The 15,401-nt window shown below is 41.5% G+C and overlaps 1 protein-coding gene across 1 annotated transcript; it reads left to right on the forward strand.

The window, feature by feature from the left end:
• The first annotated feature begins 1,337 nt into the window (after positions 1–1,337).
• On the forward strand, positions 1,338–3,448 carry LOC147645678 (uncharacterized). The gene is made up of 2 exons (XM_086874345.1): positions 1,338–1,383; positions 1,581–3,448. Exons 1-2 carry the CDS (start codon positions 1,338–1,340, stop codon positions 3,395–3,397), a joined length of 1,863 nt encoding a protein of 620 aa, XP_086730471.1. The 3' UTR covers positions 3,398–3,448.
• The last annotated feature ends 11,953 nt before the right edge of the window (positions 3,449–15,401 follow it).

Below are 15,401 nucleotides of genomic sequence, written 5' to 3' on the forward strand. Positions count from 1 at the left end.
AAAGAATCTTTTGCTCGAGGGTGGCCCGTTACCAGAGAAATGTGCAAAACATGTATATCAGCCTGTGAGCAATGCCGCAAGCGGCTGGAAAGACACCCTCTGAAAGATGACCCTTTGCATTTAAGAACAGGCAAAGGACTTTGGGATGCATGGCAAGTCGATTATATCGGCCCTTTCAAACAGTCAAGAGGTAAACACTTTGTGCTGGTAGGGGTAGAAATTGTGTCCGGGTTAGTTCAGGCTGATGCTTTTAACAGAGCCACTGGTGACAACACTGTTAAGGCTTTGCAGGGATGGTTTGGAACTTTTCCAAAACCACAAGAGATTCAATCTGATAATGGTTCTCACTTCACTGCTAAAGTTGTGCAAGATTGGGCAAAGGATGAGGGAATTAAATGGACCTTTCACACCCCTTACTACCCTCAAGCTAACGGGATTGTAGAAAGAACCAATGGTCTCCTTAAGCGACTCCTGAAACCACATGAAGGGAATTGGGATGTTCGATTATGGAAAGCTGTCAAAACTATAAATGATAGATGGGGGGTGAATGGGTGTCCCAAAATCACTGCCTTTTGCCCAAAAGCTCCTAACATCATCCCTGCACCATGGGGGCCAAACGATTCTAAGAATCCAGCGCACTACCCTGGTCAGCCGGTTTTGGTGGACCTCCCCACAGTAGGGGAAGTGCCACTGATACTGAAAGTTCCCTTGAACAAGTATGCGTGGGTAGCATCTGATGCCCTGGGGAAGGAGCATCGGATAAACACACGCTGGATAATTCCTTCATTTTAATCTCCTGCCCCAATGTGGCAGAATCTGTTGTTTCTTTTACTTTCACAGAAGAACTCCGAGGGACATGAAAATTGAATAAGCCATGATAACACTACTAATCCTTCTTTTCATCCTGCCGCAATATCATGGCCAAAACTCGACTGAGTGGCCATGGTCCGAAGCAGTCACCAGCAACTATGCCATAGGACATCACCCTGGAGACCATCAGCGAAATCTAGCAATTGTAGTACTGCATAACTCTGAAGTGTACCGCCCGGGTGACTGGGAGTGGGATCAAAAGGATTGGGTTAGAATACTAACAGGAGCAATTGGGGAGGAAATTAAGATAGGATGTAGGAAAATAGAAAAATCTCGTTATGAAAAAGCCTCCACCATTACAATTGCCGGAAACCTTCTTGAACCGAATTTAACAAGCAGTTTGCACTCTAATATTTCAGCAGAACTTTGTTCCACAGAAGATTGGAAATGCGACAAATATGATCCCCTCATATTGTGTTGCCGTCAGAAGAACATTGGAAACTACACACTAGATCCGAGCACCAACAATGTCGAAAGCACGAAGCTCTGTAGAAGTGAACCCACTGACTGCTGGTACAATTTTACCTTAACCAGACCTGTTTACGTGACCTGCACCTGGCAAACAGGATTTACAGGTTTAATTCACAGATTTAAAATAAATGCTGTAACAAGGCCTATATTAAGTGTGATAATCACATACCATGGTGTAAATGCCCCTTTTGTGCTGAATGGTAAAACTAACGTTTTCCCTTCTTTTCTGTTAACTCAAGATGATGATGTTTCAATACGCTGCAGACTGAGTACCAGATCCCACACTGAGCCTGTACACAGTCAAGTTGCCGGATCTCGTGGCCAGGTTATATCTTGTGAAACTCGGAATCAAGATTGTTGGCTGAATTTAACGGCTGTACAATTGTCCTCCAAAGTCGTGTGTGGTAAAAACAATACCAAATATTGGGGAGAGCTTAATGTTCAGGTTGTACTACCTACCACACAACCATCAATTAGATTGACTCCAAAAATTTCTGAAATTGGACCCTATGTAATCAGGAAAACTGGCCAACAACAAATGCTATTTAATCCAGCATGGTCTATCAAACAAGTTAAATTACTAATGCAAAACAATGTCTCAGAGATTCAGCCAGCTTGTTCACCTTTTTTGCAAACTTCCTTTGAGGGGTGGACAACCTGGTTGCGAAAGCGAAATTCTTTTCACAAACGGATGACAAGAGATATAACCGGTGTCGTGGGATCAGGACTAGGAATTTTGAATAGTATTGATTCAGAAGTATTGATGAATAAATTGGCTGTTGCAACTAAAGATTTGAGCAAAATACAACAACCACTGAGGTCATCTTTAACTGCTTTGGGAACCCAACAGTGGTTGCTATCAAACATATTACCAAATTGGGAAAGGGTAAATGTAGATGATCACAAATTAATAATTGATGCACTCAGTGCTACCCAAAACAATGTTTCTCTGGCTCTTAGCTGTATTCAAGCCCAGTTGTGGATGAAGTCAGTTGCTGCATCAATTATCAGAGAGGGTGAAGAAGGCACCTTTCCCACTGAGATTCGGGAAATAGTCTGGGACAATGCCAATGATTTTGAAAAGGAATTTCAATCTTGGTGGAATTTGGTAAATTTTACCTACGATCCCACCACAAACACAGCCACAGCTTTTGTGTTGACAATACGTAATGCTTCAGTACATTCAATCTTTCCTATCATTGCATTGGGGCTGAATCATGATGGAGCTGTTCTCTATCCTTTAGAGCAGAGGGAATGGGCCCATCAGATTGGTGGGAAATGGCAAACTGTTGGTTTAGAAAATTGTATTGTCCGGGAACAACAAGGGTTTATCTGTGAAAGTAATGCAATCAAAGCTCAAGACATTTGTTTAGACACAGAACAGAATATCTGTCATTTTGAAATCCATCCTAATGGCACTTCTGAAAGAGTGCTTGTGTATGTAGGCAATGGATGTGTATGCTTGAGAACTGCTTGTGATAGTATGCTTGTAGAAAACATAGTAGTGGATACTAAGAATCATTCAAATTTTTGTGTATGTAATTTTACTGAGATTATAGGTTGTGACTTTTCTTATTTAGCTCCAGTTACTTCATATTATCTTTTGCAGTATAATTACACTTTGATTCATCGTTTAGTGCCTGCTCCAATTGGAATGAACTTTACTCTGGTAAGGCAATTGTTGCTTCACCAGGATTTAATCGAAATTTTGGAAAAGATCAAAAAGGATGGACAAAAGACCTTAGTTACGGTTCACCACAATGTGAAAGGAATACATCGTGTTCTGGAAAGAGTAAGGAAAGATGCTGAACACAAGTGGTGGGACACTCTTTTTGGGTGGTCACCAACTGCTACAGGTGTTTTGAACAAATTGTGTCATCCCATCATCGTCCTCTTGGTTTTAGTTTTACTTGGTTTTGTTCTATCAGCAATTTTGTACATCCTGAATTGGAGAATGATGAAGCGGTTGACACAATTGACTTCCATAATGGATGCACGCAATATGATTGGTACTTTACATGTTGCTGATACCCCTAAGGTTATCGATACTCGATGAATTATGCAGGCACTACAATAAATAATTTGACATTGTGATTAGGAGGTTAATCATTTTATCATGGTGTATTTTAGAATATAATTTATTGTTTGTTTTAAGATAAGAAACCAATATGTAAGTCTTAGTTGAAATTATATATATGGAATAGTTTTTCTTTGAAATCAATATATTGATTTTCTTACTGTTTTTGTTTTTTCTTTTTCCTTTTCCTGTCCCTTATCTTTTCCCTACTACCTGTCTCTGTTTTTTCTGGGATATGCTACCAACTGTAATGAGTCCTGAAGACTTCAGAGAAGAATTCTGCAGCAGCACTACAACATCATGCAGAAAGACCTCGACGATTGTGAGCCACGGGGTGGTGTAAGAGACGGTCCGAAGATTCCCTCATCTGTCTCACAACCGTCTCAAGGACAGAGACTGAGACCCTGAATATCACAAGGGACTTGGTTTGGGGGTTTGGGCCTAGCTGAGATGGATGTTTGCTCAGTGATTGTTTGCAGGTGGTTGCACGGTACACTGCTCTCGTTCCTGCTGGTGAGCAGAGGCTTGGTAACCTGCGCAACGGGTTTTCCATGACTCATGGCTCTCATTCCTGCTGGTGAGCAGAGGTTTGTGCCTGGTACCCTGTGCAATGGGTTTTCCACAACACCTTGTCCTTGTTCCTGCTGGTGAGCAAAGACTTGCAAGACATGGATCGCTCTGTACCCTACACCTGCTCCCTGCGCAATGGAATTTCATCACAAATGATCATCAATCTCATCTGGTTTTGGCCCTGCGCCCCTCGCTATGCAAAAGACTATAAAATTATACCCCAAACTTACCTTCCTTTGAGATCTCCCCAACGGACAGAACACTCTGCGTCGTTGGACGGCTGAGTGGACTTCGACGTTGGTAGCTATAATCCCCTTACTCTCTTTTCCCTATACTTTGCTTTCTCTTTTCTTTCCCTCTATCGCATATTAGTGCTGATGAGCACTCAATAAACTGTGTTTTCTTGTTTAAGTCCTTGGTTTGCTGATAATCTTTTGTACTCTAAGACCGGCACATCACGAATCCCACCTTGCGGATCGTGACACAGGTCCATTAGAAAAATCTTGGTCAGCCCAAGCCTGCGAATTGTATTCAGTATTAAGGGCATTGAAAGTACTAGAAGGAAACTAGGGGACAATATATACAGATTCCAGATATAGTTATGGAGTGGTGCATACGATCGGTAAACTGTGGGAAGAAAGAGGTTTAATAAACTCCCAAGGGAAAGATTTAGTTCATCAAAAACTGATAATTGCAGTATTAAAAGCCCTGAGAGGGCCCAAAAGGTTGGCAGTGGTTCATTTGAAAGGACACCAGAAGGGAATGGACTGGAGGAGTAGAGGAAATAATGCCACCGACCAGGAGGCGAAACGAGCGGCATTACGAACCATGGTCCTAAAAGAAAGAGGGGGGCATGAAGAAATTTTGAAACATAGGGATAGTGACTTAAGAAGTAGATTTACTGAGGAAGAGAGGTTAAAACTCCCAGAGACAGGAGCAATAGAAAACCCAGAGGGGAGATGGTTTCTCCCAGATGGCCGGGAAGTACTACCAAAAGCCATAGCTCAAAGAATATTAGAAAAAATACATCAAAGGACACATTGGGGAGCACAGGGGTTAACAGACTATTTTGCTGCAAGGTATATGAGCACAGGTATCCGAGACTTAGCTAAGCAAATTACTAGAAGCTGCCTCCCATGTTTACGAACGAATAGGAAAAATCTCAGAAAATTACCGTATGGAGGGAGACCCCTGGCAAAAAGACCCTTTGCAAATATTCAGATTGATTTCACAGAACTACCAAAGGTAGGGAGACTTAAATATCTCCTGGTCCTAGTAGACCATCTCACCCATTTCGTAGAAGCTTTCCCAACATCTAGGGAAACTTCACAAACAGTTGTAAAGGTGTTATTAGAAGAAATAATCCCTAGATATGGAGTACCAGAGACAATAGACTCTGACAAAGGTCCCCACTTTATATCAAAAATAACTCAAGAGGTGGCAGAAGCATTAGGAATAAAGTGGGAACAACACGCCCCTTGGCACCCTCAAAGTTCTGGAAGAGTAGAAAGGATGAATGGGGAAATAAAAAAGCAACTTACCAAGCTGGTGATGGAAAGGAAATTATCATGGGTTAAGCGTGTTCCACTAGCCCTTGTGAATATTCGAACCCAGCCAAGGGCAGATTTGGGAATTTCCCCTTTTGAGATGTTATACGGTATGCCCTATAATATAGAGGAAGTTCAAACACATCCAAACGTGAGTGATCAATACATCAATAAGTACTTAATAAAATTAATGAAGTTCAAAAGGGCATTGTGGGAAAAAGGGATGCTAGCTCCAAGACCACCATTGGATTTTATATTACACCAGGTACAACCCGGAGAGTGGGTGCTGATAAGAAGTTGGAAAGAGAATCCCCTAACACCGAAGTGGGAGGGACCGTATCAAGTCCTACTAACAAGTGATTCTGCAGTCCAAACAGCAGAGAAAGGCTGGACACATGCGAGTCGAATAAAAGGACCTGTGAAGCCACCAAAAGCTAATAACTGGGAAGTGGTTAGCCCGGCTGGGGATTTGAAACTTAAGATATCCCGAACAAAATAACATCTAAGAACTATTAACTTGCTTAGAAATTTATGAATAGTAAACTCCATAAAGGCTATATTCTATATTCCATATAGAATATAAAATACCTCCATCTAGTGGTGAGGAAATATATAATAGAAGTGTTAAAATAGGCTGTGCTTTATGCTGAGATTGTTACCCTTTTGTCTGTTTTAAATGTATAATATGTGAAGAACATTGGTGGACCCACGGTCATATAGGCTACCCACCAAGAGGGCTGTGTAGATCTTGCTACACTGCCCAGAGGAGACTCACTGATTGGGCCCTAGTAACCAGAATACGAGCGGGAGAGTTTGAGACAGGATCAGAGAAGTGGTGGGCCATCTACTCTAAAGGAGTCAATCCCTCGTATTATTGTTACCATCCAAACGAACCTGCGCCTTTTGTAGCAAATATAGTAGCTGGGTTGTGCAGACGGTGGCTCCAGGAATTGAGGTGCAATACCCCTTTAGTAAAACATAAAAGTTGGGAAAAATACATACAAAGAATCAGTAAAAGAAGGAGTAATTCCCCTCCTGAAGAGTACTCTTGCTGCCGAGAAGATGGTACACCCCGTGTCCCGCGGCAACCGGGTCGACGACGGCAGAGGCAGAAGAGTAATAAACTGTGGAGGGAAACACTCCAATATACATGGGACCAAAAGGTCATGGTCCTGGAAATGCCACAAGAGTGGGAATGAGACAACCCAGCAAAATAATTTCAGGGGAATCCAAACTGACACTTCACAAAAGAAAAGCCTCTATTATAGCAGGGGAAGCCAATGCTCATTAAAGAAGTCAGTAACATTTATAATCTTAATCAGCACATTTTTTAACATTTAACATTTGTACAAGCAAGACTCACGAACCCTTCAATTGGTCTTTAATTTGATGGGAAGACCAGGTCATTATCCAATCACAGATCACCTCTGAAGCCCCCAGCTTTCAAGTTACACTAGACTCTCTCATTAAGTGGAAGGGTACTAGTTATAAACGGCCCGGGCGTAAGGTACTATATATGTGCCCAGCTTCTAATCCAGGCAGAGGATATTGTAATTATCCTGGTGAATTTTATTGTAGATATTGGGGCTGTGAAACAATTTCCATGCGGTGGAAAGTACAGAACCCAGATAAGCATCTAAAGGTTGAAAGGGGTCCACACGGATGTATAAAGCCCAGGACAGATCCCTCGGGGGCAGTAATGTATGTTGGGACTTGCAAATTTCACTATATCAATATCACACAATCCCAAGACCCTGCGTGGTTATTGGGACGAACTTGGGCTCTCAGGGTATGGGAACCTGGAAAAGATCAGGGAATGCACATTCTTATAAAGGAAGAGGTGGTTCCCCATGATTCGAGATCTGTGGGACCAAATCCAGTGGTGTGGGGAGCAGTAGACCCCAAAGTAAGGGATCAGAATAACCATTCAGAAAAACTAGAAAATAGCAAGTTCCAAGTATCAACCACGGTAGGGATACCCCAAGAATATGGAAACGAAGCCCTTTGGAAAATTTTACAGGCTACCTTTAAAGCGTTAAATAATACACACCCAAATTTAACTAGGGAATGTTGGTTATGCTATAACATTAACCCACCCTTTTATGAAGCCATAGGCTCCATAGCAGAACCAAAAAGGGTAAACGGTACCAATCCTGCTGCCTGCTTATGGAAAACAGGAAGAGAAGATACCCCAGGAATAACATTATCTCGAGTCACTGGAAAAGGAAAATGTCTAGGAAATGTGCCCCCAGATAAGAATCATTTATGTCAGACAAAAATGCAGATTAAGGACCCTCGCAAGCCAGCTCAGTGGCTGATTCCAGCAGCTAATACTAAATGGGTTTGTAACACCTTAGGAGTAACCCCATGTGTTTCTATAATAGCCTTTAATGAAACCTACGAATTTTGCATACAGGTTATAATAGTTCCCCGGATTATTTATCATTCTGAAGAATATGTGTATACACAATACCAAAACCCAGAACATCATTTGGTGAAGCGAGAACCCCTCATGGCACTAACAGTAGCCATATTGCTAGGCATAGAAGGAGCTGGACTAGGAACAGGTATAGCATCCTTAGCGAATCAACACCAGGGGTTCAGAGAGCTTAGAATTTCAGTAGATGAGGATTTAAGAAGAATCGATAAATCTATAGAAGACCTCACAGACTCCCTAGACTCGCTAGCTGAGGTGGCCTTGCAAAATAGAAGGGGATTAAATCTATTATTTTTACAGCAAGGGGGCCTATGTGCTGCGATCAGGGAAGAATGCTGTGTATATGTAAACAAAAGTGGGGTAGGAAGAGAAACTATGGCCAAATTACGGGAAGGACTGGAAAAGAGAAAGAGAGAACAAGAAATGCAACAAAGTTGGTACGAATCCTGGTTTAACTATTCTCCCTGGTTAACAACTCTGCTATCTACCATAGCGGGACCGCTAATTTGACTAATTTTAGGACTTACTTTTGGCCCTTGCATTTTCAAAAAAATCATTAGCATCATGAAAAGCAAGTTAGAAGCAGCTCACCTTATGTTAATACAAGCTAAATATGAAACCTTAAATGGGGAAGAGACAGAAGATTATTTAGAACTAAGTAAAAGAGAACTACAAAGATTTAGCGAACAAAAGTAAGGCATAGAAAAAGGGGGGGATTGTGATAAGCAGAGACCCTTTTGTTCGCCTGAACATATAGATACGATGCTTTGCAAAACTATGCTTTGTGGAATCAGGATGAGGTTGAAGGTTGCCACTGACGCTTGCATAAATCACTAACAGCCTTGCGAGCTTTCTTGAATTCCAGAAAGTCACCAAAGATAAGCCTTAACAGAAAACAGTGAAGAAAGGTCAAAAGGATAAGACTGAGGAAGACCTATGATCTTCATCCCGCGACCACCAGAAGGCAGAAAAAAGACCCCCTAGCAACCGGAGACACATGGGCAGAGACGCCAGAGAAAGGACACGTAACCCGGAAGCCGGGTTAAAAGGGGGAGTACGGAAACCAGCGGTGCGGCAGTTGCGTGGAGCGGAAATTCTCCTGCTCCCCTGTCGCCCAGCACTGATCTATTGCTTATTGCTTGCTTGCTGTGATTAATAAAACTCTTCTCTGATTGAACCATATCACTCTCTTGAGGGAATTCATAACAATCAGCAGTTGTTGTTTAATGCACAGCGGCAAGCTTATTGTCAAGAAAGTGTAAATGTGCAAAGACAGGCAGGTGATCCACTGCATGAGCTAACTTTGGAAGAACTTACAGGATTAGGAGCATATAGTCAAGTGGAAGCACAAGCTATTCTGGGGCTACCCAAGTTGAGAGAAGGGATGCGGTTAGTGCAAGCTGCATTTGATCGGATTAAGGAGCCAGGAGGTATTCCATCTTATATGGGTATTAAACAAGGGCCAGATGAGCCATTTGGAGCATTTATTGATAAAGCGGCTGCAGCTATAGAGCGGGCAGGTGTTCCTGAATATATGAGGGGAGCATTATTAAAACCATGTGCCTTACAAAGTTGTAATGCAGCAACCAGGTCAGTTTTAAATTCCCTAAATGCTAACTGGACTATTGAAGAGGCATTAGAAAGGATGTCTAATATACCGGTGGGCTCACAGGCAATATTAGTCCAGGCAATTAAAGAACTAGGGCAAGGGTTAGAAAGCAGGCTGCAGCTACTCAGAGTCAGGTTTTAGCAGCTCTTGCACCCCTACAAGCGGCTACAACCAACAATGGCAGGATTCCAGCCTCCCGACTCAAACATTTTCGCTGTGGCAACCTTGGACATATTTGGAAGGAATGTACTGTGCCATCTGTTTGGGGCAATCAGTGTCGGTCCAATACCCACGCTGATAATGTCTGCCGCCGGCGATCGGGAAGTGGGAAGGCCAGCGCGAGGAGCCGCCGCGCCAGGACACAAATAGCAGCTGCCAGAACATCAGTGCTTCAACTTCCCTCCAGCCTGCCACAGTAGGGAGCCTCGGCCTGGACCTGGCAGCCTCAGTGACTGTGGATTTATTGACATCCCAGCCCTACAAGATTCCCACGGGAATTATTGGACCAGTGATAATAAATGGAAAAGCTGTGGGTGCAGTAGTGTTGGGACATTCATCTGCTAGTCTAATGGGACTGTTTATTTTACCTGGAGTAATTGATGTGGACTATTCTGGTGAAATATATATCATGGCATATACGCTGGCACCACCAGCCAGAATTGATAAGGGACAGGGAATTGCACAATTGGTGCCACTACCGCAATATACCCATCAGTTGACACCATTGAAAAATCAATGACAGGTTACAGGTGGATTTGGTTCTACAGGAGGACTTACATTACTTACTCTGGACTTAAATACTCGACCCAAGCAAACAGTTGTTCTCAATCATAACGGAGAATCCCATCAATTAGAAGGATTATTGGATACTGGAGTGGACTCAAGCATTGTTGCTCCACAGTATTGGCCCCAGGAATGGCCTTTGTTGCCTAGTACGGTTACTGTTACAGGGGTTGGAGGCTTAACTTTAGTGAAAAAGTCTCCACAAATCCAGATTCAATTAGATGGGAAGGTCATCAGTTCTGTTTTGTCAATTGTCCCATTATCAGACAAGGTTCAATGTCTAATAGGGAGAGATATTTTGTCACAACTTGGTGTTATTTTGACCAGTAAGCACCCTTTAGAATAGAGGCCATTGTTTGGACTTTCCCACTCCCACTTAAATGGATAATTCAGGAACCAGTATGGGTTGAACAGTGGCTTTTAAAAAGGGAAAGCCTGCAATAAGCTCATCAATTAGTGCTGGAACAATATCAACAAGGACATTTAAAGTTGTCAACAAGTCCTTGGAATACCCCTATTTTTGTTATAAAAAAGAAGTCTGGGAAATATCGACTTACGTGCAGTAAATGAACAAATGAAGCCAATGGGGGTGCTACAACCCGGTTTGCCCAAGCCTGCAATGTTGCCAAAAGATTGGCCCTTGTTAATAATTGATTTAAAGGACTGTTTTTTCACTATCCCACTGCATGAACAGGATACTTGCAGATTTGCTTTTACCTTGCCTTCATTAAATCGAGCAGAACCAGACATGAGATTTGAATGGACAGTTTTACCACAAGGTATGCGTAATTCTCCTACCTTGTGCCAGCTTGATGTTGATAATGCTTTGCAGCCACTACGTGTTCAGTGGCCTACAACTATTATTTATCATTATATGGACCATATTCTTTTTGCTCAGTCACAACCTTTTGCAGATAAACAAGTTAAAGACATTCAAACACAACTACTTCAGAATGGACTGCTTGTTGTACCTGAGAAAATACAGCTGTCGTCCCCATGGAAATATCTCGGGTGCACTTTATCTGAGCAGTATGTTGCCCCTCAGAAACTGTCATTAAACATGTCACTTCATATTGTTCATGATGCTCAGCGATTGCTAGGAGATTTACAATGGCTTAAACCTGTTGTGGGTATTCCTAATGAGCTTTTACAATCCTTACGACCTTTGTTAAAGGGTACTGATCCTACAGCACCTATACAGGTCACCAGTGAACAACAAGAAGCTCTCAATAAAATAATGGCCTGTATCCAGACAGGTGTTGTTCGTAGCTGAGATCCAGACTTGGACATTAACCTTACTGTATGGTTTGGACCTCAACATCTCATCGGCGCCTTAACGCAACAACAGAAGAAAACAGGGGAGATATGGGTGTTGCTATATTTTATATATTAGTAAAGGCCTGTATGCACAAACCAGCCTTTGAAATAAGTCGTGATATTAAGGGCTAAAATCCTTGAAACTTGCCTGCAGAAGAGAGAGTAAAGCAAAACAATATCCTTGTGTACAAGGATAAGAATGTAAACCTGTGTGTGTTAGCCAATAGTAGCTTGCTCTGCCCGCAAACCCTGTAGAACCCTATAAAAGGTGTGTTAATAATAGAAATAAACGGCATTCACAATTACTTCTGTGAAGACTGGTGAACAGCTCGGGGGTCTTTCAACATCTGGCGCTCCGACCAAGGACACCCCTGCGGGCAGAGGGGCTTTGGAGTCAGCGGAGTGGATCTGGGCATTAGACGTCGCGGGCTTGGATCGGCACCGGATAGGCAGCCTGAGTGCGGTGAAACGCTGAGCGGTAGGACGTGGAAAGTCAGGCTGCTGGGGGGGGCCCAGGAAGGCAAGGGCGTGGTAGAAGGGTCGCAACCTTCCCCCTTGCAGGTGGCCGTCAGCATGGAGGCAGAGTTTGCGGCGGCAGATAAACTGCCTCTCTGCATCCTCGTTAAACGAGGCGAAGCAGCCCAGGAAAAGGACCTGGATATGCTCATTATATGGGCTAATTGTCATGGGCATTTGCAGTGCTCACACCGCTTTTTGCGGTGCAAGAATGGACTGGTATGTCGGCTCTGATATGGGAAATGGCAATTACAGAAAAGAGCAAGGACACTGCGTCTCTCGGTTGAACTTGGCAGATTGTAATTAATACCTTAAAAGACAGAAAAGCGAGATATGCTGAGGCTGTGAGCCCCGTAATTCTACCTGTGTCACAGCGGCAGATGCCTTTACGTCCCACTGCTGGACAAGCACTCCTATCTATGCTGCCCATGGAGAGAGGGAGGAAGAGTCAAAGAGAAAAAAAAAAAAAAAAAAAAGTTCCACAGCGAACGCTGAAACAACGAACAGAATCTGTTCAGTTATGGCAGGATGTGATACATCCAGAAATATTTGCTTCATTTTTGGAGTCACTTTTAGCATTACAATCTTATTAAAGTTCCATCTTTACCACCCTGGAAGAAAAGAAGCCAAATTTAGATTGGTTTCCACCCGAACCAGGGGGACATGGGGGAGCACAGAGGTGGGCTCTGTGAGAACAAAGGCACCCTGGGGGCAGAAGCAGCGCAAGAAAAGTTCCAAGGCCACGCTGATAAGCTGCAATGATCGCTGTTGTTAGCACCTGGCCTGAGAGACTTTTCGTGTAACATCGCCTGCTTTTGTAAAATCGTGCCCTTTTTTCCTCTATCGGCAAACAACACGAGAGATTGAGAGAAAAAACTGCATTTGTTAAAGTTAACTTTGTGAGGTTTTTCTTTCCCTTTCTCTCCGTTTTCCTCGCTGCAAGAGTATGTAGAGAATGTGAAGGAAGATAAGAGCAGAGCTGCAGCAGCAGCAGAGTGGGCAGCTCACCCCCCCTGCTCCCTCTCTAAGAAGAAGCACCCAGATAATACCCAGTTTGTTAAAAAGTCATAATTTATTGGGTTTTCAAAATGTTTTTATATGCCATTGTAGAGTTAATTTTGTGTTTTAAGTAATTATGAGTTTATGCAATTGCAGTTTTTAGGATTTCACTAGAGAAGTTATTGTGATTCTTTGAACGTTTAAGAAAAAAAAAAAAAAAAGAAAAAAAAAGAAAAAAAAGAAAAAAAAATAAAAAAAAAAAAGAGAAAAAGTGTTTAACAGAAGTTGCCTTGCAATAATTGGTTTTAGAACCTAAGGTTTAAACATGGTGTGATTTACAGCTTCTAGGAAAACCTTCCAATTAATGTTATCTACAGAAGAGATTTATGGTTTAAAAAATAATTAGTTAAGAGAACTTTACTGTACAAGACAAGTTAAAGTATATATTATCTATTTGCTTGTTTTTTCCACAATTTTAATAAGGTAATTTTAATGTGAGTCCTTTTGTTATATAAAGCACATATAACTGCATATACACCAATTTGGACTTTGGGTTTTAGTTTAAGAATTGGACTTGATGTTTCTGAAAAAATGTAAATGTAGTACTTTTGAAAAGTGCTACAAAGCTGGATGGCAACTCGCCAAATCCTGTGTTGTGGTTTTTCTCTAGAAAAGCTGCACTTTCAAATCCTAACCAATTTAAGCATATACTAGGCAAATTCCTGTTATGAATAAGTACTTTTAGTAACATTTGCAGTTATTGTGAGTTATTCTCAAAGCTAGATGACATAGAATTGTGATATATTTGTTACATTCTTATAATCTTTATAGTGAATTCATGTTACTGTTATATTGTGTTTAAAAAGTATATATCAAACTTTTAGTTGCCTTTTTGTACTAACAGAATAATATTAAGTTATGATTTTATTTAATATAGATTAAGTGTTAATAGAATTAAGGATAGTTAAGTTTTATAATGTTTAGGCTTGAATGTTTTTAAGTTAATTTTTCTAACTTAGATATTCTTTTAAGGTTAAGTTTGTTATTTCCTTTTATCATATATAATTATTGTTAGGTTTAAATATTGTTTAATTTAAATTGTTTTGTGTTTTATGGGAGACACTTGTTTAAACTGCAAAGTATAGTTATTTTCCTAGAGATATGAAGACAGCCACAACTGAAACAGCAGTGATGGAACACTGGTGAACACCTGCTTGTGGATAGAAGGGAATGCAGTCTGTGACACCCTTGACTTCATCAGGAGTTCTATTGGTTGTTGCAATCTCTGCAGTTTTGTTTGTTATAGCTTTCTTATTTTTCAGTGTTTCCAGAATTTTAAGAAGATGTATCATTGCTGAGGATCAGCTGCCATAGGAGAGGCTTCAGATTAAATCAACTGCTGCATGGTTTAATTGGTCTGGTACCTGAGGCTTCTGATCATTTGATTTGTACAAATGTATTTTAACAGTTTGCTGTGCTGTGAGCATCTCATAGCTGCTACTATTGAGAACCTTGTTCTAGAAATATGTTAAGAGGCATCTTTCCAGTTTAAAGCCAGGCCCTGGCCAAGCCTTGACTTTACCTGGAGGGAATGTTTGCCATCAGATCCAGATGTTTTCTGTCCCAAATCAGTATTTGAGTCACTTTTTGACTCAGCAATTTGACCCTGTTGATATGACAGCTGGATCAGTTTTGAAGTGGGCTTGGAGAATCATTTCCGGAGGTGATTACCCAATCCTTCACTGATTGTTTTGTTTCTGTTTGCTTGCTAACTATGGGATGCTAGTGCAGTGTTTTAGTAATTAATAGTAGTTTTATATTACATATGTTATTAATAATGTTTATGATTTAATTGATTTTTAACTGGTATAAGTTCTTATTAATTGTGTATATGGTTTTGTGTTGCTGTTGATGTTTATAACAGAAGTACATCTCATTTTATTTTTTTTTAAGAAAACAGGGGAAATGGATGCCCTAAAAACATTTGATTAGTGTAATTCATTAACTTCAAGGAGAGAAGTGCCTGTGTTTTGTTGGCAGGTTCAAAAAGGTCACCTGTCCATCTGACCAGACTGTCTGTCTCTGAACACATGAGATCCAGTGAACAGAGAAGTCATCACACGGCCTTGGTACTCCAGACATGGATCAGAAGTGGACCTGTCAGGACACAGTTGTGTCTGAACACTACACAGACAGTTGCCAACA

This window comes from Cyanistes caeruleus, unplaced genomic scaffold (genome assembly GCF_971803275.1).
Source record: "Cyanistes caeruleus unplaced genomic scaffold, bCyaCae1.hap1.1 HAP1_SCAFFOLD_194, whole genome shotgun sequence".
Classification (NCBI taxonomy): Eukaryota; Metazoa; Chordata; class Aves; order Passeriformes; family Paridae; genus Cyanistes; species Cyanistes caeruleus.

Bases quoted from the DNA above. Each gene is read 5' to 3' on its own strand.
- LOC147645678 (XM_086874345.1), top strand. From the start codon at position 1,338: ATGTCGAAAGCACGAAGCTCTGTAGAAGTGAACCCACTGACTGCTG. The intron at 1,384-1,580 runs GTACAATTTTAC...TGTTAACTCAAG, and splicing joins AGTGAACCCACTGACTGCTG to ATGATGATGTTTCAATACGC.